Raw genomic sequence first — 25,131 nt, forward strand, 5'->3', positions numbered from 1 at the left:
TCGCAGTCATACAGACTTTAGAGCACAGAAAACATGCGACCTCAAGAGCTGTATATAAAGTTTTAGTAAAAAACTAAGTGATCTGCATTTTGAAATAAAGATGTAATCAACTTTCCAGCCTATGTCCTTGAATGGACTACAAGCAAGCCATTTGCATAAGCTAACACTGAGAGACATCTACACAATTTGTTCATAAGAAATGACTAAAATAATGAGATGTAAGTAACACGTGTAAGTGTAATGAGGAGGTAGGAGAAAGTGAATAATTTCAGAATTTATTGAAAATACAATTAATTCACACACAAATCCCCCAAAGCTTCCATCAGGAAACAGAGGACCAAATATAGGCCACACAGAGGACACAGACTCTGTAATTTCTTTTCTAGGGCAAATCCAAAGGGAAAAGAGAAGTAAATACTGTCACTTTACTGATTATGTTTACAATCACGTTTTTGAAAGAAAAATCTGCTTTTAAACTTGCACATCAAAAACCTATGAAATAAGAGTATTTTCTAAGATGTCTAAAAGGTCCAAAATCAGTTTTTTAAGTCTTTAAACATTATTTTCCTCCTCAATCAGCATTAAAATGTTTAGAAATCTTTCAATCAGAATGGCAACAGACTGTAATAACTGTTTAGTTGCATGTTTATCCTTTCAAAATTAACATAGAAATATATCAGTAAAGGATAATGATGAAAACCTCTGAGGGAAAAAAAATTTGTAAAGTAAAAGCCTGGAAAAATGCTCTGTCAGCATTTTCCTTTTCTTCTTCCATTAATAATAGAATTATTAATAAAGATAATCCAGAAAATATATTGCTATAAGCAAAGTGCTTAATTTGCATTCTTAGGTCTTGTATCCTAATTTTCTGCTTTATTAAAAACTATATTAACTGGTCATCATAGTTTGTAATATATCAAATCATTAGAAAGTCATCAGTCCAACACAAAAGCTATGTAAAGCAAGGAACTAGAACTTCATTTGCTAAAACTGACCTACGAAAACTGAAAACTCCATGACCTTAATAGTTCCTCATCCAAACATTTCATGATATTCTGAAAAAAGAGAAATTTAAATTCCTTAGATTCCTATTTTCTACCAGATTGAGCATCATGGTACCAAAAAATGGGCTTTACTAAAAAAGTAGGCAAGAAAAAAGCACTTGATTGCTTTCAGTGATCTACTAGCATTTTCTCAGCCTCACCGGAGTTGAGCTTCAGTCTAAAGCAACAGTCTCTTCCAAATGGTGGGCTTGAGGAATGCTTCCCAACCTCTCTTTCATGGTCTACTAATGATCTCGGACTGTGGTCCATGAAAGAAACAAATATGCACACATACATTCTTAGCCATTCAGTTTTAGATTGAGTTATCTTTCAAAACAACATGAAATTGAGAGGGGAATTAGATACAGTATTTTGGTTTATAAAAGGATAATGCATAGTGCAAAGAATAGTATTTTGATTGTTGTCAGATTAATATTTTGTTACATAATACATTGTAATGTACACTGAATTCAATAATGTATATTGGAATATGCATAGTATGAATAAAATTGTATTTGATTATTCTGATGAAAGGATAAGCATTGAATGAATTGAAATTTCACTTATTTAATTTATAGACTTTACTTCAGTGTTAAAATCATCTGCAGTTATTTATGACAAGAAAATACCTAAGAAAACAAAAATACATCCCCAAAGAACCAGAAGTATATGCCACAGTTAGATCAGAGAAGTGCCTATCTTTATTTTTATATTACCTACTTCCTGAATGGCTCTACTTCTTTAGAATTACTCTTCTGAATAATTCGTGCAGTCATATAGTTTTAAGAACTCCCCTACTTTAAATTCTCATAGCTATTCCACTTTTAAAATGTTATTATCTATTCAACTTCTGAGCCCCTGCTATCTTTCCCTGCTAATTCATAAATAGAAATTTTTGTAATTATATATTTAACGAGTTCCAAACAACTGTCTAAAAGGAATCAAGTAAATCCCTTAGTAATACTTGAAATGTTAGGAATAGCATAGAATGGCTCCTAGCATGGTTGAAACAAAATAGCATTTTTTGAATAATTTAAGATATGAAATCACAAACTTGAATTCTTTTGGACAACAGGAAGCATTACGATAGCTTTCCAATTATAAATTACAACTGCATGGGACTGATACAATCATCACCATGTATCTAGCTAGACTACTCAATCCCCCCATCTGTCAAATATTTTAAATAAATCAAAATTTTGTTTCAACTAGTTACATTGATATGCATACTGCATCTTCTACTGATATTATATGCATTCATTACAATAATATGTATTTGTATGGACCTCTCATTTATATGATCACTCTGAAATTTACCTATGAGCCAGATTTTGTTTGGGATCGGTTCCATTGCCACTACTCAAATCAAATATTGATCAAAGCTACTTTGGATGTAATGTGTGATAAAAACAACAATAAAACAAAACTCCTACTGAAATGCAAGAACAATTTATACCAGTGTTATTACAACATCTACAGATTTCTACACAGCTTTGCCAAAAGGTTGCACAGCATCCAGGAAAAACATAACAAGATTACTTCATCTTGGACAGAATCCAGTTAACAGTAGTCTAGCCAAGGCATTAAATTTTGTCATAGGCATTTCAGTAGAGAAAAGTATTATGCAAGTACATATACAATAAGAAGTAGCAGAACTCTTGATCATAGTTACAGAAACTGTGATGGGCCCCAAGTTGACCAAGACTGGAGACAGATATAATGAAGCTCAGTTTAACGAGTGTTCAGTTTTCCTTGAAGTGGGAATTTCAAAACTCACTTATTAACACTCTTTGTCAAAAAAAAAAAAAAAAAAAAAAAAAAAAAACACTTTAATTGGATAAAAATCAGAACTACTGAGTGAGAAAAAATAGATAAGCATACCTCATGCTCATTATGTCTTTTCAGAATTAGGATATTTTCCTAAATCTTACAAATTCTACAACTTTGGCTGGCTCTCAGGGTTGAACTCTCACACTATCTGGTGAGTTGCTACAGGAGCCTCCTTTCCGTCACCTCTGGAGACTGTCTGGGGTCAGCTTCCCTGCAACAAAGCCTGTTGTTCTACTACAGAGGTTTTTCAACCTGCAATCAGGCTGCAAGCTTCCTACAGACTCTCTTTCTCTCCCTGAAAGCTACCTCCTGTATCCTGAAAAGATATCCAAACTAAATATTTTCAGCAAGTTCAAGGATAAAAAGCTACCAAGTCAAAGTAAAATCCTCAGTTTTTCTTATGTGCACCCAGCTGTGCTTTTAAGGGAACATACAAGCTATAGCAAGCGGGAAACAAACTATTATTATTTCTATTATTAGATCTATTATTCATCATAGAATTACTCATCAAAAGCTAGATTTAGAATCCAAAATAACACCTTTCTTTTGTTTTTAAGTGTGCTTACAGTTAGATGAACAATAGGCTATCCCCCACCTGCCTATGGAGAATTTCTCATGTTAGGCAAAAGGTATATTGGACTTTACAATAATCAGAAATTAACTGCAGCAGGAGGCTGAGATTGTTTTTTTCTTTTCCTCTCAGCTACATGTTATGGAGAATATTCAGGAAAAAAACCTGTCAACACTTGAACAATTAAGTAATCTCCAATGGCTTTGCATATAGCTTCTTCAGAACAAAGAACAATTAGTGTCTGCCTTCAAAGATCCAATTTTACATCCAATGATGTAAAAATTAAAAAACTGTTTTTAAACAAAATGTATACCATATTTTAATGCACAGATCATATGTGGAAATTCTTCATATTCATCATATCTGCATAACATCCTTTTGAAATCTATCTTTATTACTCATGCAAATAATATAATTTTAGTAGCTTTTAGTCCAATATAATAAAAAAGTAAGAATAAGCCAAAACTATAACTTACTAATTCTCTGTAGCAACAATTTCTTGGTATTGTGATTCTCTCACAGGCCTTTCAGATACTGAAAGATGGATCAGCCGAGACTGGTATGAAATAGAGTAAACAGTTACAGGAGCTGCCCGACTATCCTGCTTAGACAGTGGATGGCATCTACCTAGACTTCGGTGGTGTTTTTGAAACATTCATCCTTCTATAGCCATAAGCCAGCAATGTGCCCTTGTGGCCAAGAAGGCCAATGGTCTCCTGGGGTGCATTAGGAAGAGTGTTGCCAGCAGGTCGAGGGAGGTGATCCTGCCCCTCTCCTCAGCCCTGGGGAGGCCTCGTCTCGAGTACTGTGTCCAGTTCTGGGCTCCCCAGGAAAACACAGACATGGAGCTGCTGGAGAGAGTCCAATGTAGGGCTACGAGGATGATCAGAGGGCTGGAGCACCTGCCCTGTGAGGAACGGCTGCGAGAGCTGGGCCTCTTCAGCCTGGGGAAGAGAAGACTGAGGGGGGATCTGATCAATGTGTACAAGTACCTGAAGGGAGGGTGTCAAGGGGATGGGGACAAACTCTTTTCAGTTGTCCTGTGTGACAGGACAAGAGGCAATGGGCAGAAATTGAAGCACAGGCAGTTCTGCCTGACCGTGAGGAGGAATTTCTTCCCTGTGAGAGTGATGGAGCATGGGAGCAGGTTGCGCAGAGAGGTTGTGGAGTCTCCTTCTCTGAAGATCTTCAAGGCCCACCTGGATGCAACCCTGTCTAACATGCTCTAGGTGACTCTGTTGAGCAGCGAGGTTGGACCATTTGATCTCCAGAGGTCCCTTCCAACCTCAACCATTCTGTGATTCTGTGATTCTTTGAAAGCATTTAGATCTAGTCAGAGAAATTTAAGAGACAATCTCTTGAATTCAAACAATTAAGCTTATTTAGGTTACAACATATTATCATATATGCCATACTAAATACTCTATCATAGATTTTCCTGATTACTATTAAGCAAGTTTTTGACTATGAGGTAATAATCTGCAGAAAGACAAATTATACTGGAATATCACTTCCTGATGCTAAGAGCTAGCACAAAAACACTGAATGCTGAACACAGGCCAGAGCTTCACTCATGAAATTACTGACAAACTCAATGGGAAAACCAACACAACAGGTAATAATATCAACATCTCATATACAAAACATTAAGATTTTGCTTGTGTTTTGAAGGCATTATGGCATATAGCCCATGATAAAGGATTCACAAGTCTAGAAAAAAATATGTATAGTGTATTAGCTACTTTAATCAAAATTTCAACACATTTGAGCATAAAATCCTAAGGTGAACTGAACAAAATATTGAGCATACCTTCCCAAAAGCAGTATTTCAGCATTTATATTCAGACTTAGCCACTCTAGAGGCTCCATACCCTACACAAAGTCTCATAAAATATTCAGAATAAAGAAAAAGGCTGAAAACATTATTAATGTTATATTAAGAACACTTGTTTGTATCAGTTATGTTCTAACTGATTCACAGAAGAAACAAATTTGTAACATATCTGCATGATTCTTAGATCTAGCTAAGACTAGATTGGAATAAATATGACTATGAATGCTTTTATGAAAAGAACTATTTTTCTCATGCTAGAATAAGTGACGCTAAAAGCAAAAGTTTAAGAGTGAATGTTTTGCTTTTTCAACAAAATTCTCTTAAGTAAGGTTGAACGTGGAAATGTTCTTCTAATTAGGTATAAGAGAAACTGGACACTAACTTGGAATTAAGGTGTCCAAATTTTGCAGGTAATGTCTGCTCCTCAATAAGAGGAAATAATTTTATTGAAATTCTTTATTTTGAGGCATTTTGAGTTCTTTGTTTTCACAGTTAGATGACATGGCACTTTTTATATTTTTTCATTACAGCAATGAACAACAGAGTCTACGCTCTATAACTATAGAGTCTGAAGTTTCTAGCTCTGAATAACAAAACACTGAAGCAACTTGCTGATTTATAAAACATATGTGAATCTCCTGCTCATTCAGTCAAACTATTCACACTTCAAATTTATTCCAAAGTGCATTCACAATGGAGTTCTATTTGAAATTTTTAATACATTTACTAAATAAATAAATTTTGTTCTGTATGCTGTTGAGGTCATTAGTAATCAAAATGCGTAGATATTAGTAAACTACACAAAATAACTGGTATTTTTCTGCTCCTAAAGCTTCAAGATGGAAAGACACCCAGTTAGCACAGCATTTTGAAGTACATCCTTAACTTTCTAAATCTATTCTGAACAGAGAAAGACTTAAGCATTTGCTGCATTGCTTTTTGAAAACATGGCTGGAACTGCTTGTGTGACTAGGCAGAGCTCCAATTTGGGGTGAAAGAAAGATCAGTCCCAGAATAAGGGCTTGCTCACAGTAATCTGCAAGACTGGGGTCAAACACCCAGGCAATAGCAAATTTCACATTTACATACTCAATATAAAATTTGCTGTTGGCAAATATGACCTTAACATTTACTTTTCATTAATAGTCACACTAATCAAGCACCAACTCAGAAATGCTCAAGAAAATGAACATGAATGGGCTTAAAAGAGTTTGAAATCAAATTTTAGTTCCAAATTTGAATAAATATTAATGCAGAAGCCTATTGCTATTTGTTCAGCTCTAAATGTTATCAACTTCACAACAACATAAAGCATAATTCTTAGACAATTTTTTATTTGAAGTGATGTTTTAGATTAACATATTCTCTGCTAAGCTTCTTGGCAGCTCAGAATCTAATCTCAGAGTAAGATATTTTATTTTATCAGAGAACACAGCGGTAAATTTTCAGCTGAGAAAATGCATAAGAACATGTTTCTTGTGATACAATGACAACTTTTCTGCCATAGAATAATTATACTACTGCATCTAGCTGAAGATGAGAAACAGACTTTATTCACTGTAAATATTTGCAAAAAAAGAAAGTCAACAATTTTGCAAAGCACTTACATTCATACTTTTTGGTATTTATATATGTATGTGTGTGTATTTGCTGAAACTGGATCTGACACAGTTATCAGGTAATGTGAAATATCCACGAACAATATTGCCTCAAAAATTTTAGGATCATTTTCATTAGGATCCAAATTTTAAGGGTTTTGGCAACAAACAGTTTGGAGGTACTCACACTGGATATTAATGAAATGGAGGATATTTACAGATATTTAGCAAAGGAAAGAGATTAGCAAATAATTCCAAAGCACTAAAAAAAAAAAGCTGAATTTGTGTTTCAGTATAATTATAAAAATGTGCTGAATTACAGGTTTATCAGTTTATAGCAAGAGGTCTTCTTGACTTTCAAAGTTAAGCAAAAATCTGATCTATTCATCTAAAATGATCAGATTAGCCAGAATTCACATTTAATGTTATCTTATTCCAACTCTCATTTTACCTTTTCTTTCCCATTTTCCTAATCAGGCAATAATCCCACAGAAATCTACTCTTGCAAGCAGTTAATTACCATTTGAGACTGTAATAGCTTCTAAAATCCATGATTTATATACAGTTAAAAAGAGTGGATGTGTTTTCTGAAGCAAAACTTGCTTGAGAAAAACAAAATGCTCTTAAAAATTCTGTTACATTGATGCTAGATGAATATGTCAGAATATTAGCAAATGAATGCACGAAGTACAGGCCTCAGCTTTAGAAATTCTAGGCCCCTCAGACCTCAATAATTTTAGATAACAATTTTGTCTGTGCTGTCAGATGCTACAAAATTCAGCAAATAAGCAAAACAGTGCTGATAATACTTAAAACAAAGCAATCAAGGAATAGCCATACAGAAAGAAGATTCAAAAATTTCTTCTCTTCTATTTAGATAACATTTACTGGTTGAAATATAAAGATTTTGACAACTACTGATATATTAAGAGCTGTAGTAATAATTGTTAGAGTAAAATTTGAAATGCCTAGTCATTGCCAAATTCCAAAGTTCCAGATGGTTTTTTTGGGGAAAAAAAAGTAGTTCTTTGTCTCAAAGATTTGTTATTGTTGTCATTGTTGTGCAGTAGATTCATTTTGCTCTAAGACCACACATATTGTTTGATGGAAGGATGAATAATATAAATCAATATAGATTAATAATATAAAAATAATATTTTAATGATTTTTAAATCTGTTTTTTCATCTGTTAGCAGATGCTAGGAAAATGCTAGGTCTCACCCACGCTTCTCTCCCTGATCAGTAATTCAGAAATAATACATGGTGTCTTGAAATACACAGGTGATTTTGAACGAGTTTTGTATTAGATTTTCATGTAAATACAATAGCATAAAAGATGTTAATAACCCTTAAGACGACTGAGAGATGGTGAAGATATTATGAAGATACTATGTCTGTCTATCCAAGTAATATGTAAATGCTCTATATTCAGAATACTATATAAGTAGGTAAGAGATATTCAGGGAATATTCAGTTTCAATATTCAGGGAATCCAGAAATACCCTTACCGATTCTGATCAAAGTATTCCCTTGGACTTTGCTCTTAATGGGTCAGCATAATTAGAACCTTTGAAATATTCTGAATCAGTATTGGCTTGACAAGGGCATGTGAAGTAGAACAGAGCTATGTACATTTAGTAGACCTCATTTAATGATATATGTCATTATCCTGGTAACAATGTTTCAGCCTGTGATCACTGGCTACTTCCATTTAGATCAAAAAAATACTAATGGTACAGCGAGGCAACAACCACTGCAAGTCTTTGCACTAAAATCTAAAAAATGGATAATCTTCATAAATTTTAATCAATAATTTCTTGCTTCTGCCATCACATCTCTACCAGAGTTTTTCTTGTGATCTGTGAAACTCTTACTGCTGTACCAGTTGCACTGGGCACTGCCTTGCAAAACAACTAGTGGAAGACAGGAAGCACCAATTCGAACTTGGAGACAACAGTACTATCAGGGCAACACTAAGAAAAAAGAATACATCTAGAAAATAGGCCCAGTGCTGACATACAGATACCAAAACACCAGTACCATACTGTACCATACTAGTGGCTGAGAAGTATGGGGTGGGCCATCTGGAAACCTCCATGTATCTGGCTGGAACAGTCCAACACTGGATACTATTGAAAAATATATAGGATCCATTCTCCTTTCCTCTTCCTCCTCCACCGAACAAACTGTTAAAAGACAAAGACCCATTGTAGAGAAAAAAAAAAAAAAAAAGACCTAAAAATATGTACAGGTGTTAGATAACCCCTGGATGAAAAGTTACTTCCCTGCACCCATCTGATTCTGCTAGAGCCAGAACAATGACAATTCTGAAGAGTTAAATCAGATACTGTAACTTCAGGAAAAAAAGTCAAAAGACTGTGTTTGTGCATGTGTTTATGCACATTTGCACTTCATTGAGTATGCCTCTTATCTGTGATTCCTTTTGGCTAACTAATTACACACCCTCTATTTTGTCCAACATGCCCTCTCTTTTGCCTGATACGCTTTCTTGGGCCCCTATCAAGACAGAAGAAATGCAGAGGTTGCCTTTTAGAGGTCAGCATTTGCTATCAGTCAACAGTCAATAGCACATGGTTGTTTTCATTTGTTTATAGAAATTACTGTTGTTACATACCAGACAGTATTTTGTAGACTATATGGCTAACTGCAAACTTTTTTAATAGTGACAAGAGATGATAACTGTTATAGAAGGTTTCTTTTTTCCAATATTAAATTTTTTTTGAACTTACAGAATGCTTTGTGTATGTTTGTTGCCTCTTCCTTTGGGTGGCCCTTGGTGCTCTTTATGCTGTTCATGTCTAGTCTCACTAGATTACTGAGTAGTTATTCCACGTAAAACAAAAAACTTGAAACACCTTGCCTAAGTGCACTGTGTCTTTTTAAACATAAACTACCCACACAAAAAGATTTAAAATATTGGAGCTCTGATGCTCACAAGCATTTTCTTAGTTTTTGATTATTGTATAGTATTGTATTTGTGCATAGCAAAGTAAAGCAAAGTGGAATCCCTGTACCAAAGCCCAGCTGAGGTACATCTTGGTTGAAAGATGCTGTACAGAATAAAATCTTTCCAAAAGGATTCTGGAGGGAAAAATAGAAAAACACATAAACAAACCTTAAAAAACTTTGATTTGCTTCATAAGGAAGCAGAAAAAAACATAAAGCACATCTGATGGTATACACTTTAAAACCTCTGCTCAACCATCGATTTTCTTTGCTCCACAGAAGCTCAGGCTTTCAGCATTAACAGAACCGCACGCCACAGGAGGAAGTAATGGCAGTTATTTGAAGTATGTCACACACTAATTGCTGATTCTCCCTTTCACTCCATCCCACTAAACCCCAACAGATTTTTCGTTTGCTTTGAGGACTGTAGCTAAGTCCTATAAGGAAGCAACAACATTAATTATACAGGCTCAGTATTAGTCATAACAAGACTTTTTTATTCCTTTCTATTACAAATTACTAGTACAGATAGTACTTTTATGAGATATATTCTTCATAAAATAACCAATATATCTACAAGTATCTTGAGAAAAATAAATGAAAACATAAATTAGGAAAATATACAACACAGACTGGTTTATTTTAAAAGTACAATAGCATAGTACTTGAATAAACCCAAGCCTTTACTGATTTTAGCATATATTTCTTTATTTAAGCACTGAAAAACATAGCTAGAAACAGATGAGAAAAGTGTCTGAATACATATAACACTTCTGCTCCAAAATGTATCCTAATACAAGGAATTCCTACTACATGGAATAAAACAGTAACCTATTTAAAGCCACCAGGGTTTTTTTCCACTTGATATACACTCACTCTAAACCAATGCTGAAATACTTAACAGATTATTGTTAGCTCCAAATTTAATGAATAAAATAAGGAGATTGTACCTGAGATGTTCTTAGCTATAGATGCAGCTAAGGTCATGTTAGCACTTCTATTATAATCCATTGGTCTCAAGTAGAAAAAAACAGCTGTTCGGAAAAGTAGTAACCTAGCTTCTTCTTATGAATAAAATTATTGGATCTCTAACAAGTTTAAATTTCAGAATTATTGCAGTCTTCTGTCAGAAGCTCTGACTATACAGCTTCAGTATTTTATGGCTCTGCCTAATAAGGGGAAAGAGTTAAACGGCTAAGTGCTATGAGTTATACAAAATAATATCTCTGCCAATGCAATATGAGAAGATGTTAAGCTATATTTGCAGGTTGCTGTTATCACTATCAGCAAACTGCATACTATTAGAACACATTTTGTTGAGATCTTTTCCTATAACAGATTCTAAAGTACCTTATACAATTTACTGAACAAAACTTGATTATAGTCTAGGTCTCTGTTTCACAGTTAAGGAAATGAAGATAACAAAAAAACCCATAATTTACCAAAAGATACATCTGTTAAAGTCAAGATGGAGTGAGATTTCAGATCATTTGGTTCCCCATCCTGTCCTTTAACTACAATATGCTCGTTCTTCTGTTTAAAAACAGTTATGAAAAAAATTACTGAAACTATTCATAGTAGGTTTAAAAATCAGTTTGAATTAAAATACAGTTTTAAAAACAAAAATCAACTCAGATATTTCATCAGCTGCACATGACTGCAGTTTAGCAACCACAGTTTTTTTGCTGTCAGTTTTGTTGAATGTCTGTCATTTATAGCAACCTGGTATGGCTACCACCCCAGTATGAAGTCCCCACCACAGAGAAAATGAGGGGACAAAAGCTACCTTGCAATGCACATGGACATCCCATTTCAGGTCATTCTGCTGGGAAAGATGTCTTGATCAAAATGCAGCAGATAGGTGGTGACTCAAACCATTACGCTACACAGAGTAGCCAGTTCTATATCAAACCCACTAAAGTCTAAAACACCTATGAAGTCAAGATATCCATCCTCCTCTAAATCAGCTTTTCTTGGACAATGAATTGTCCTGTTGCTGTCCAAGGATCATATCTCAGTCATGATAACTGGCACATGAGAAAGTTCCTTAAATCCAAATTCTATTTTCATTAGAAACATTGCCTAAATTTCCCTCAAATCTCTAAGAGAGCTCAAAGATCTAAGAGATATCTCTAAGATAAGAGATGCTATTTCATAAGGGGAAAAAAAAAAGAGAGAGAGAAGATTTTAAGATACAAAGATACCACAGCAATACGTAACCCTAGTTGTTGATATGATGTGGGATCTTTCATTCACAATATAAACAACAGACACCATATCTTAAACATATTAGTGTTCTCACTCACTCAACAGTGTAGTCTTGCTGTTGACTTCATGGACCCATTTCCTTTGAGTGAAATTCTATCTTCCACAGAGCCTCAGATGGTTTGCTACATTGTAACACAGTCCTGGATTCAATAAGAGTGGTAGATGCAACACAAGCTTCTTGGTAGTATGGAAAAATTGGTAGATATTCTGCTACTCTGGACCACAGTGTAGTGACTCAAGGGAAGTAGCTCACTGCACAGCCTCTGTCTCTCTCCCAAAATTTTTCATTGTTATTGGTGCAGTGTTAAGTCCCACATAAAAATGTCTCTGTGTATGATTAGAAAACCATTATATCAGTGGTAGCCTATCTATCTTTGTTTTATGTTTGGATAATAAATGGAGGTACGGGCTACAGATAAATTCATTTCCAAGATTATAACTAATCCTATTCACAGAGAGCCCTTAAAAGACTATGCATGTGGCTTGAAAGGTTATGCGTTGTTGGAGCAAGTTCAACAGATAGAAGCCTAAAGTTGTATGCTTTGTCCATGCACGTCACCCTTAATCTCAGCTTTTAAAAAGCATTGTAAAATGGAATGGAGAGTGGACTGGAAAAGAAATAATGAATAAATACAGAGTAGAAAGAGTATAAACTCATGCTAAATAAATAAAATAAATAAATAAATAAATACAGGACCCTCCCTTCCTCCAAATTCAGCTATATAAAGCATTTGAGGGGATAAATTGATAGTATGATGTTGACAGACATTTTTTTAAGAGGATCATTAGATTTTTTTTTGTTGTTGTTGTTTCTCAAACTCCTCCCATACTGATATTTCACCACAGAGAGCATATATTTTTTTCTTTAGCCCAAGGAGAGCACTAAGACTGAAGCACTGTTAGGTGGTATTCAGAGGATGTCCCTTACAACTCAAGCTGAATAGCAAGCTGACATTCAGTTTTTAACATAAACTCGTAATATCCTTATGATGAAAAACATTCTCACTTTGTACAAATGGAAAACTGAACTCAAAATTAAGTTATTCAGTTAAAACTACAAATATTCAGAAAGAAAATGAACTTAGGCCCCCAATAAGGTACACTAAAAACTGAATTATTTTTTATAACAGCCCCATCTCTCTGTCTGTCTACCTATCTATCTACCTATTTGTCAGACTCAGGCTTCAAATCATGATATATTTGTGGGTTAACATGATCTGTGCATCTGTGAATGCTTTACCAGGTCTAATAAAGAATGCAAGACAAGAAAGGACAGCAAAGGAGTGCCCAAAACTGTTAAACCAACTAAATTCACTCAAATACTGGGGACAGATTCTACCTACTGTGAAAGACAACACTGAAAAGAGTTGATCAAACTACTTAATTTAGAAATTCAAATGGAAAATGATTTAATTTGTGTAGTACAGTTATCAGTAAAGCACGGTGAAATATCAGGGCCAATTATCATCACTAAAATGCAACAGACTGCATTGATTATGTTGCAGACTTTTCACTGCAGAGCTATGAAGATATGACATTTGCTTAAAATATTTCTGCAAGGAATAAAAAGTTGTAGACCTGAATTTTTCAACAGAAAAATAGAGGAATGAATGTTTATAGCATGCAGACTACAGATACTTAAACAAGTATGAAATTGCTCTGTGCAGCTTCAGCTTGACATGCTTCACAGAACACACACTGGTTTAAAAAGAATATTTTATAAGACATTAAAAACACCCCAAAGCCACTAATCTACTCTCGCGTAATACCTGTCAGGTCATAATTAAGCACAAAGATTCAGAAGGAAACAAAATTCAAAGTTTATATCCATTTCTTGGTCATTTTAAAACTACCTAGGTGTGACAAAGATTGAAAATTAACCCTGCCCTGCTGTTCCACTCCCCACTTTGAGCAAGTATGCTCCACACGCTTCCTAGCTTCTCTATAACCTTGAGATCAGAGCTAGGGATCCTGTGTTAGATAAAGACCCACAGAGCAGGAGCAGGAGCTCTAGACCAGCTCTGTCTCCACAGGACATTCTGCAGACGAAATGCCACCTAGAGCTCCTGCTATAGGTGCAGACCAGCCCTTTCCCGAGGGCTAGGCCTAAAGTCACAGCTTACTATACAACCCGTGACTGTATCTAATGCTACCACAGCAGCAAGCATTACCATGGTTTACATGGATTTTTTTTTTTTACAGGATTTTGCTTAAAAATTTTGCAGGATTTACAGGAGTGTGCCTAAAAGCACTTATTCCAACCCTTACATGCATAGATCACATGACAGTGAATATTTTTAAAAAGATTTATGAGGTAAGTGGTTAGAATTTGTTTGCTTTGTTTTTTATGTTTATTTTATGCTTATAACTCCTTTCCCACATAGTTTATAAAATGTCATATGGGTTGTTATCTAATGTTGCCCAGCATTTATTCTTAATTCTTAAGAATTGTTCTTAATTATTAATTATCTCTGCTATCCTTAATAATAAGTATTTAACTTAAGACTTACCTGCTTATTAAAAGTGAACACTTGTACATACACAAAAGTATATTAAAAATGGGCAAGATACCATAACTTTTTTTTTCTGTTGTTCTGAGAGCATTAGCTATAAAGAGCTTAAGAAGCAGATTACAAAGGACAAGTAAGGTATAAAAGAAAATAGACGCGATGATTCTTGCTACTCTATTCAATCTGCGTCTTCTGGCTTTTACAAAATCTTTTTTTCCTGGGAAGCGTATAAATCTGATTACAAATAGCAAACAGATTTATGTATTATTTTAATAGTTAGAGATTGTCTTAAATCTAGAGATTTAATAGAGAACACAAAATAGTTCTAGCGTTGTCATACCAGCTTTCAATATGCCTTTGTGGGTATAAAAGTGTGCACTTTTATTAATACTTCATTTCATGCCTTGAAACTCTAACAACCTATTGAAATCCTATTGAGAGATTTATCATATTAATGCATATTAAATTAAATAACTATAGTTAAGCTTATAAAAGTTTAAAATCTAATCACTACTGCAGAGGCAAAGCTTAAAAGGACTGTAAATATGACTGTTAGCCTGTGTGTATACAGAAGGTGGTATGTTTAAGGCTCTGAAGAACGATGCATGGTTTGCAACACAAATTTCCAACACAAATCCAGTGCACAAATGCACTCTGAGAGGTAAAACAGCAGAACGATCTACTGCTTCATGCTGCACTAGTTTGTTCATCAGAACATCATCATTATCTATCTTTTGACTCAAGCTTTTATACCTGAATGGCATACAATCAGTGCCACATAACAGAACGCAGTACTAAGCACAGAGCCTCTTCACGTCTGCGCAGCAAACTGGGTAAGTAAGCTTTCGGATATAACATTATTGTATTATTGTAAAAATACAAATATGAATCCTATAGACCTGCACAGGATTTACAGATAATTTCTTTGGTAATGTCATTTCTTGTGTTCTTCTCTGAAGTATAGAGTTCCCTACTTCTGAAAGTAATCAGAAAGTCAAGTGTAACAAAAGCACAAGATACTTCTAGCAAAGATGACCTACCAAGGGGGCTGGGCTACTATACAGCTCTGAAATACATGTGGCTTCTCTGGAAAGAATCTCCTTAATACACTGCTGTTTTAAGCCCATGCAATTAATGGCTTAACTGAAGGAGGAGTACATCATCCGAAGTGAACAAAAGGCAGAAGAATAGTTTTGTTTGGATTTTTAAGTAGTGTTAAAAAAGCTAACAACAACTCACCAGCGTAGTGCAAATAACAGCTTTTCAAATTAAAATGACCTCAAAACAGCCAGAAAGGAGTAGCGCTGCTGAAATTTAATAGCTACAACCCAAGAGAAGAAAGGTTGTAAATATACATATAGCCAAAATTCTGGCCATAAAATTATTATCTCTCATATAGAAAAACCTATCAAAGGACAATAACAGAAATCTACACAGAAGACACTGCACTCTGCACTAAGCTGCTTGCCATGCTAGAAGGTACCATCATATCTGTTTAGAAATAACGACGCGATTGATGCAGTGCTCTGCTATCAGTGCACACTATCATCTCAACAACTGGGAAGGACAAAAAGACTAAAAAATAGAAAAGCTCACCACTTCTTCATGCCTGCATTTTCTCACATTAATTCCATTAATCTGTTATCAAAAAGATAGAGAGAAAACTTACTCTACATTTCATAAGTACAGACTTCATTATACTTTTCTAGAAAACCATAAATAAAAGAACTTGCAATTTTACTTACCTGTAGAATTGCATCTCCTATAAAGAGCAACCCTGAAAGTTCCGCTGAAAATAGAAAGCATATTTTCATTCATTTTGTATAAAACATGATATATTTATTGCATACATATTTCTAATTCATGTCATATTTTTTTCCACAGACTTAGTCTTTTAAAAATAATAAAAAATAAATTAAAAATACAACTTCTAAATAAATTACTTGGATTCTTTTTTTTTAATTTAGCCCAAAATATCAGCATATAAATGCTACTATGAAATAGTCTATCCAGTTGAATTATATGACTCTGAAACATCATACACTAGTCTAACATTTTGCATATCCTTACGATGAGTTATGGCATACTGCAATATTGTCCTCTTGAGATTACTTCTCAAATGAAATTGAGCAATTATTTCTCACAAATTCTGAGGAAAAAAGCAACATGGAGACTTATAAGATGTACTTATCAAGGACAATTTTTAATTTATAAGCAGTTACCACGCAAAGTTGAAGTCCTGCAAAATTTGATAAGCTCAGTAAAGTATATATGGACCTTATATGTTGAACAGCCAAACACTTAGACTATTATACAAAATCACCAGCAAAATTGAATTTGATCTTAAAAAAACACTATGATAATCTGTAAATTGTGAGGCAATTTACAAAATCAATTTCCATAGTTAAAATCTTTAACTATTCAGTTGTGTTATAGGAATATGTAATTTATAAATACAGAAGAAATATAATAGAAATTATTTAAGTATCTATAAAGAAATGACTAACTCCTAACATGAGAATTAAGTAGCAGATGATATGGAATTATTTAGCTATAGCATTCCAAAACATCACAGAAAAGACTGTTTAGAAAAGTTGGAGATTTGACTTGATCCAACAACTTTTGATTTAGTCACATGAGTAGCAGGACCAATGTCAATATTCACACAAATTTTACTGCAGCATTTGTAGGACTGGTATTAGTAGGTGTAGCAAAGAAGGTTTAAAATATTGGAAGATAAAATAACTTTTTTTTTTGAGATAAATGCAAATCTCATTATTCTGCTTCAGACACTGAGCTTGCATGTGTTAATTTGGGGGTTATCTGTACATGACGGAAGCACCTTCTATGCAACACTGGTTTTAAGAATTGCATCAAGGGCCCCGTTATTATTTAGACATCTAAAAAAGAGTTGGAAAGCAATTGGAGGACAGCAGAATCAAGCCTGCAAAGCTCTGGGTTAAATAGCTTTTTCCGTATCCAAGATCCTTAGCACAGCCACATGGCATAACACTTGCATAGCGTCCTTATATATAAGAAATGCCACTCACAACTAGCTCTCTAAAAATCTGCAGTATTTTTATTGGAAGTAGTAATGGAGATTATATCTCAGTTATGTATTGAGATTAGAAATAATGTCTCAGGTAGTATAGCAAAAAATAATGACAATAATAAAAAACAACAGTGTGTGCACAATTAAACTTAAGTCTGTGTTTCTTATTTTTCCTGTAGCGCTTGATAGCATTTTAATAGCTAGTGAAGGTAATATATGCCACATTATTAGCTATTACATACTTACAGTGAAAAGGATGGAGTCACAAGTGTATCTCCTTAAGTTTAAGCTTATTCCTTCCCTTAGAGACTCATTCTATTCTACGCTATAGCCTTCCTACACACAACTTTCACTTCTGCTGTGTTTCAGGGTCAGCGTTCAGTTCCCAGTACAGTAAGATTTCCCTGTATCAGTCCTCATCTGTGTGTGAGTGAATATAAATTTTTAATGCTGGAAATTTTAATTGTTCAGAAGTTACATTCCAGAATTATTGCCTTACAGATGGACAAAAAATGCCTCTAAGTTTAAGTCTATGACCTTACAAGTTTGGCTAATAAGTACACAATAATGTACACAAATACACATAAAAATAAACATAATAAGGATATTAAATATACTCTAGAATTAGAAACCTTTATAATTTGTCAGTGAGCATATCATGAGCTGTTTAACCATCACTTTCTCTAGTATATATTATAGCATTCCAGCAACTTTAAAACACTGCTAGTGAAAAAAAGCAAATTTGACAACAGTATCTGGGTAAGCTGAAAATAAGCACAGTTAAGTCCTTATGTGGTAGTGGTTTTCCTAGTTATGAGTTGCAAGGGCTTGCACAGTCCAGCATTTAATATGGAAACACCACAGGGGTATTATCAATGCCATTACCCATCCCTGCTTGAGTACTATCCTACTAATCAGTATAAAAAAAGACACGTGCCTTCTCTCCTTGCGTTACCATGCTTTAACAGCTAAACATTTGATCCGCAACAGTTTTGTGGCAACAACCCATTTTCAAATAAGAGATTCACAAAATTACAAACTTTTGATGATACAGAATTGTAAACCAACTTTATTCTCAAAATACCTTCCTATACTTTTCCTTAAAATAATGCTTTACAAGATTTTTTTAAAATAAACATGTTTGAAGAAAGTTTTTAAAAATATCCAAATATATGTATTTTTTTTTACTTTACTGAGAATATTTCTAAGGAAAATAGAGAGCATTATGTAACCAAGACACAAATGCTACACTAATATTTAATAAAACTTGCAAGACTCTGAAGACTTAATGCATCACTGCTTTAAGGAACATGCCAAAATTTAGTCTACTGATCTGACACCCACCTCTTTGCTCTTTGGAAATCTTAGAAATGACCACTGGAATATTATGTTCTGCTCCACCCTGAAAATAGAATAAATGACAGTCACTGGACATACCTTTTTGCTTAAAATTATGATTTTTCTTTTCTATAACTGCAGTTTTCAGAGAGATTGAGAAAATAAATCTGATCCCATATTTTTATTTTTTGTGTATTTAAAATAAATATTTAATAGTAATTAATTCCTTATCGCCTTTCATAAAGTAGCTCTCAGCTTCAATCATTAGCTCAGGAACTTAATTGAGTGATGTGCAAAACTACAAGACTTGGAAGAAAAAATGAATCAGTTTTGTGCAGATTCTGCATAGCTTAATATGAGAAATCATGTCCTCTAAAAGCAAAATGGACATCACACTAAAATGGAAACCATTGTGATGACTTAGTTTTCATGCTGGCAAGAAACAGGTAAACAAAAGCTCAAGAAAAACAAGTCTGGGCTTCTATCTAAAAGTAACCTTTATTTGCTGCAGTCTGTCATATACGCACAAAGAGTGAACAAAGCAGTGGGATAAGTAACAAGGAACAGAAAAGGAAATATTAAGCAATGGAACAGTGGGTGTTCAGTAATTGAGGGAAAAAAAAGAAAAGCTGGGCCATAATTCAACAGTTCAACAATTCAGTTTTGTTTTTTAATTCAATTTATCCTGGTGTGACAAGCAATATCCACTGCTCTTAAGAATAAAGCATTAAAAAGAAACCTAAAATAATAAAAAAAAACTCAGGAAAGGAAAAAAAAAAAAAAAAAAAAAAAGCAAAAGGCCAATATGCATGGATGCATGGATACACAAATACTCTTCCTCTGAAGATCAGCATCAAAAGTGCAAGTCTGAATTTTACCTGTACAAATTCAGAATATCAGAAATGACAGTCTGCCCCATAGTTATTTTGCCTAAGAATCCTGGTTAAGCATCTGCTCATTTTTCTCTTCAGCTGTCAGACTTTTCTTTAGAAATTATGACCTTCTTAGATCTAAGCACACAGTTTCAATGTGTGGAATGGACTGACCTTGGACATTTTGATGGTCTAAGGAATAGTACATATCCCTTCCTCATGGAATAACTACCTATTTGAAACTGAACAGGCTCCAGCACTCAGAAACTATTTCTGTCACAGAACAGAGAAGAAGAAAACCACAGAAAATATGTTCCTGTGTCTCCCTTCTTTAGGTCCAGGCCCTCACACCATATTAGAATCTGTAAAGTTTCCTTCTGGAGGAAGGAAGAACACATCACCTCTACCACAGCAAATGCATTCTAGAAATCTGAATTTCTTATAAAACTGCAGAATTTCAAATGAGATTAGTGATCCTTCTGGTACTGGCTATCAATGAAAATGGTCCTAAAAGCTCTGAGTAAGTAGGGATCTCACTGATGTTAGAACAATTGCATACTTACAAGAAAATTGGCATTGTATGAGATGACCTCAGTGTTCCCTCTGCAGATGACAACCATTAGTCTAACTTCATTTTAGTCAGGTTTAGAGATGTATTCAAACTGAAAAGATGCGCATTTATACCTTCTGAGGATTTTTACCAGAGGAAGAGCAGCATTAAGCACTGGCCTCACTTTAGATACCCAGTTGGAGATCACTAAGCTTATAAGACTCATCGCACTTCCTTCAAAGGTTTCCTCAGCCACATGCACATTTAATTTCTCTTAAACTTCTTAAATGAACAGAAAAAAGCATTTTGTCCATTCTTTCCCTAAGCCTCCAATAAATTACACAGAGACTGCACCACCCAAGATATTTGAAGATGAAAGAGTGCAAGATTTAAAGTTCAACATAACTAACTCAGGTCTTTCCTTCATTAGTCTTGCCTCTCTCCTCTTTAAATTCAGCTTTCCAGTAAACAGGGAGATTACTATTATTCCTAAACCAGCCAGCAAGGTACACTGGCTTGTTTGTTCCTCACTCACTATATTTACCTAAACCTATCTGCTCAGGATATTTTAAGAACCACCCAGTAATTCTCTGCTGAAGAAAATGAATCCCTTTCACTGTAGCTGGCCACTGGTATGGAGGATTTCCTTTAAATTAGTCAATAAAAAAAAAAGTCAAAATAAGCTGCCATGTAGTCTAAGAAACAAGTGTCCAAATGCAGAAAGAGAAAGTAACTGGTCAGCTATCTATAACCAGTCATCTTTAACCATTTGCTGCAGGTTAAAAGAGCAGTACATATTCTGACAACGTCTTGATGAATACTACTACACACTGATACTGTAATCTTGTGTTCTGCATCCTCAACACTGGGTCCTCCTCCCTACAGAAGAAAAAGTGAATGGATGTCTAATTTCTGATTTTATAGGCTCAGGAAATACTCTACTTCAGAAAAGTCTGGGAACTGTGACTACTTTTCTGCTGTTCAACATTTTCCCTACACCTACTATGGACATATATCCCCAAATCATAGAGGGAGACAAAAGAAATATCTATTAATGGCACTGAAGGCTAATGGTTCAGCCCTCTAACATCAGTCTTTGTACTATGAATTACTTTCCCCATTCTTCCTAAATCAGATGAGATCCTAAGTTGTGCAAGTATTTGCCTGGAATAAAGGAGACGGTAGCTCCACTCCTGTGGGGATGTTTATGCCAGACCAGGCAGACCAAGTTTTAAACACAAGCAGCTGTTCCCAGCTCACAGTCCTGGACCTTTGTCATTACTTTCAAGGTCTGAAGGCCACCCATACCTCCTTTCAGACAGTTTGAAAGAATTTTTATTATTTCAGTTTTTATGTATGAAAGTTTTTTCAAAAGTTTTAGAAACATAAAAAATAGATATACTGAAACAAACACCTTCTCTAGACAAAGGCTGTTTTCACGTCTCACTCCATGTGCAATCAGAACATTACTGTTTTATGTTTAAAAAGAGACAGACAGCATCTATAAAAAATTAGATCAATGGATTTGTAGCATTCAGAGAACATCATGTGGAACATGTGGGAAGTTTGACAGCCCATATTAGCTGAATACGTAAAATTCTTATTTACTATCTTTTTAATTACATATATATACACATATCTCAAAGATATCACCGGATGATATTACTTTTATAAAAATGCTAAAAGACAACATCTATTCCACTGACTAAAATGGGCCTAGTTTTTTATCCTTAAGGTCCAGTGGCACAACATGGCTCATGTCTATGTGGATAAACTCCTAACCAGTTTGAAATAGCATGACTTTATACATGTTGCCTATTGGGAAAAGTCCATGTTATGTCCTGATCTGTGCTCAGGAACTGTCTCAGAGAATGATAGTTGGCATAAGCCAAAAACTGTGCCAAGAAGTATGCTAGCAATTAAACAACATAGACAATCATGTGTCACTATTAATTGGCCCTGCTTAAACTCTTCTGGCCCTATTAAAGTAAATAGTATAGCTGGAACAAAAATGTGACTTCCAAAACGTATTCAACACTGACTTACGCAAGTACCTGCCCTGTGAGCAGGACAGGTGCACGTGCTTGGTTCGTAGCTTTTTTTGATGGAGTCAAACCTTGAAAAGTCAAACTGAATCTCAGTAGATCTGCGATGCTGTTCATCATATAAAGAACGATCAAAATGAAGGCAGGCAAATGGCACTGTACAGAGTGCAGCCAGAGGTCAGACTGTAACTTAATTTATATAATGAACAATCAGTTTTATTGCCTGTTTCCACAAGAACATTACACTCTCTCCAATTATTAAGAAACATGATGTTCTTTCAAAAGTCACACACTTAGCAGTTTCTTGTGTCAAATCTCTGCAACTCAAACTTGTCAAGAGATGGGACAAGTGCCTGAAAAACACTACACTCATCAATTTCTAACTCTAACTCCATGGCTATTCCTTTGCACACTGCTTTATTAATGAGAGTTCTAAAGGGGATTCAGAAATCAGGCAAAATAATTCCTTCTGAAGGGTGTAAACAGTTCTTCTCCAAATTTAATTATTTAAATGAAGCACAGCAAAACATAAATCAACACGTTTTGTTCTTTCAAACCTACAAGGAACTGATTATAAGCAATTTTTAAATGGGCTTGATTTTGAATCTGGGGTAAAATTCAGTCTCACAAGCAGTTTTTTAAACAGCTAGCCGAATCTCTGATCATTGCAACTATAATTGGAGTAGCTAGATGATGATATCTAAGAAGAGGGTTCCACTCATAGACAAGTCACCATAAGATAACTGGGGAACTTCCTCCTGGAATTATTAACTTTCTGTCCTCCTGCTTTTCAGAAAGAAGTATGATTTCTTAAGGTAGCAAAAGACACTTCCAAAAATCTACTCAAGAGAAAATTAAAGGGTGACTTGACTGTGTGAAATTTCTGATAATAGATATCTGTTTAATATAGCAGAAAAATGCTCTCTTAAAATATTCCAGAGTTGAATGTTTAAATTAGACAAATTCCTATTAAAAGATTGCAAATATTTTAAAGTGAGTATCATTAATCACTGAGACAGCATACAGTGTATAACTCATATCTTAGATAAACTGCATCCTTCGAAATATACCTCTGCCAGAACATAAGTCCTTAGATAACCCTCATCCTTAAATAATCTGACAGCATTATGTCAAAAAAAGTACTGTATGTGACGTTGTGGGGAAAAGAGTTACTGAAAAAAAGGAGGAAATGCCTAAGTCACCTGCACTACCGTTGAATCCAAAGGGGTGTGCTGTTGCTTTATTTTTATTATTATTTTTATCAAGTGCTTATAGTAGTAGCAACAGCCACAGAGTATCCACAGTTAAATCCCGACTGAGTGGATGAAATGTACGGTGACTCAAGTAAGAATTATAGGCTTGAGGCAGAAATCATTGTGTAAGGACTGGTACTCAAGTAATGGAGATCAGACTACATGTCTCATCCAGCCTCAGTCGCATCTTGGCTGACTGAAATAGATATAAGCAAACTGTGTGCACATGTCCATTGGTTAAAATGATTTTCCAGAAGTCCTAATACAGAAACGTGGAAGATCCAGAGAGCTGAGTATCCAGCACAGATGGCTGGAGATGGCTGATGGCTGACCAGCCACAGTTGTCCACTTCACAGCCACTACAGAGATAATCTGAGGTCCTCATGAATCATCACAGACTCTGAGATAGATTTCTAGAACAAAATGCTCAGTGACATTTTTCCTTTAAAAAGTCACACTTCAAGCCACAGTAGTGCAGGAACTGGTTTGTGGGCATAAGGGCAGGGCAAAAACCTTATCACCCATTCAAAACTAAGCTCCTTCAGCTTGTCGGACATGCACAGAAATTCACCTCCTGGAGCACCCTTCTTGTAGTGTTTCTCCTCTCTAGAAGGCATAGGAAGTTTTTGCACCTGAATTTATGACATAGCATGTGTCATCACATGCACTGTCACACACCAGCCCTTTCAACCTCTGTGCAGCTCATGCATGAGTGTGAACATGTGTGTATGCCTAAATTCAGAACAAATAGACACAGAAAATGCACAGGTCAAAGTCAGGTACAGAACTTTCTTTCTTTTCCTCCCCCATCCACATTTGGCCTAGATGGGAAATTCCAGTTCATTGTTTTTTAAAGCCAGATGAATCATATTATCTGGCACACATCTGCAGAATATTCAAGACCACAGAATTAGACTCGGTAATTTCAGTAGCTTATATATATTAGCCAACTGAATCTGAGTTACTTCTGTTGAAAGAGATCTCTTGACTATTTAATGACTGCTTGAAGAGAATCCATCCTGATTGCAAGCTCTCCCCCAAATTAGAGATTTGCTATTCAAGCCTGAATTTATGTAGCTTCACCTTTCCACCAGTGAAATTAATTTTGACTGAAATATCTATGCAAAAAAAATTAAAAAAAAAACATATTTGAATAAATTTAATTTAAGGCCATGATTCATGAATTCTATCCCAGTTGCCTCACATATATACATATATATTACATATATTTTAACTAAAACAGAACCTTATTTAATTTCAAAGATATATTATGTCTTTCATAGGCACAAAATATGAGAAATTCCTTTCTAGATTGACTTCACAATCTGAAACATCCACATTTTCTATATTGGCCCTTCCATGAATTTTTGCAACTTGAAACAAATTTCTCGAGAACAATG

General features: G+C 34.8%; 1 protein-coding gene across 2 annotated transcripts in view; it reads right to left on the reverse strand.

The window, feature by feature from the left end:
• Positions 1-25,131, reverse strand: part of SNTG1 (syntrophin gamma 1) — a 156,912-nt gene that overhangs the window by 109,888 nt on the left and 21,893 nt on the right. For both annotated transcript variants that reach the window (XM_062568243.1, XM_062568242.1), the window contains exons 4-6: positions 19,018-19,075; positions 16,367-16,410; positions 16,218-16,259 (exon numbers count right to left, since the gene is read on the reverse strand). In XM_062568243.1, coding sequence (XP_062424227.1) covers positions 16,218-16,259; positions 16,367-16,410; positions 19,018-19,075 — 144 coding nt within the window. The remainder of the gene's footprint in view (positions 1-16,217; positions 16,260-16,366; positions 16,411-19,017; positions 19,076-25,131) is intronic.

This window comes from Rhea pennata, chromosome 2 (genome assembly GCF_028389875.1).
Source record: "Rhea pennata isolate bPtePen1 chromosome 2, bPtePen1.pri, whole genome shotgun sequence".
Lineage (NCBI taxonomy): Eukaryota > Metazoa > Chordata > Aves > Rheiformes > Rheidae > Rhea > Rhea pennata.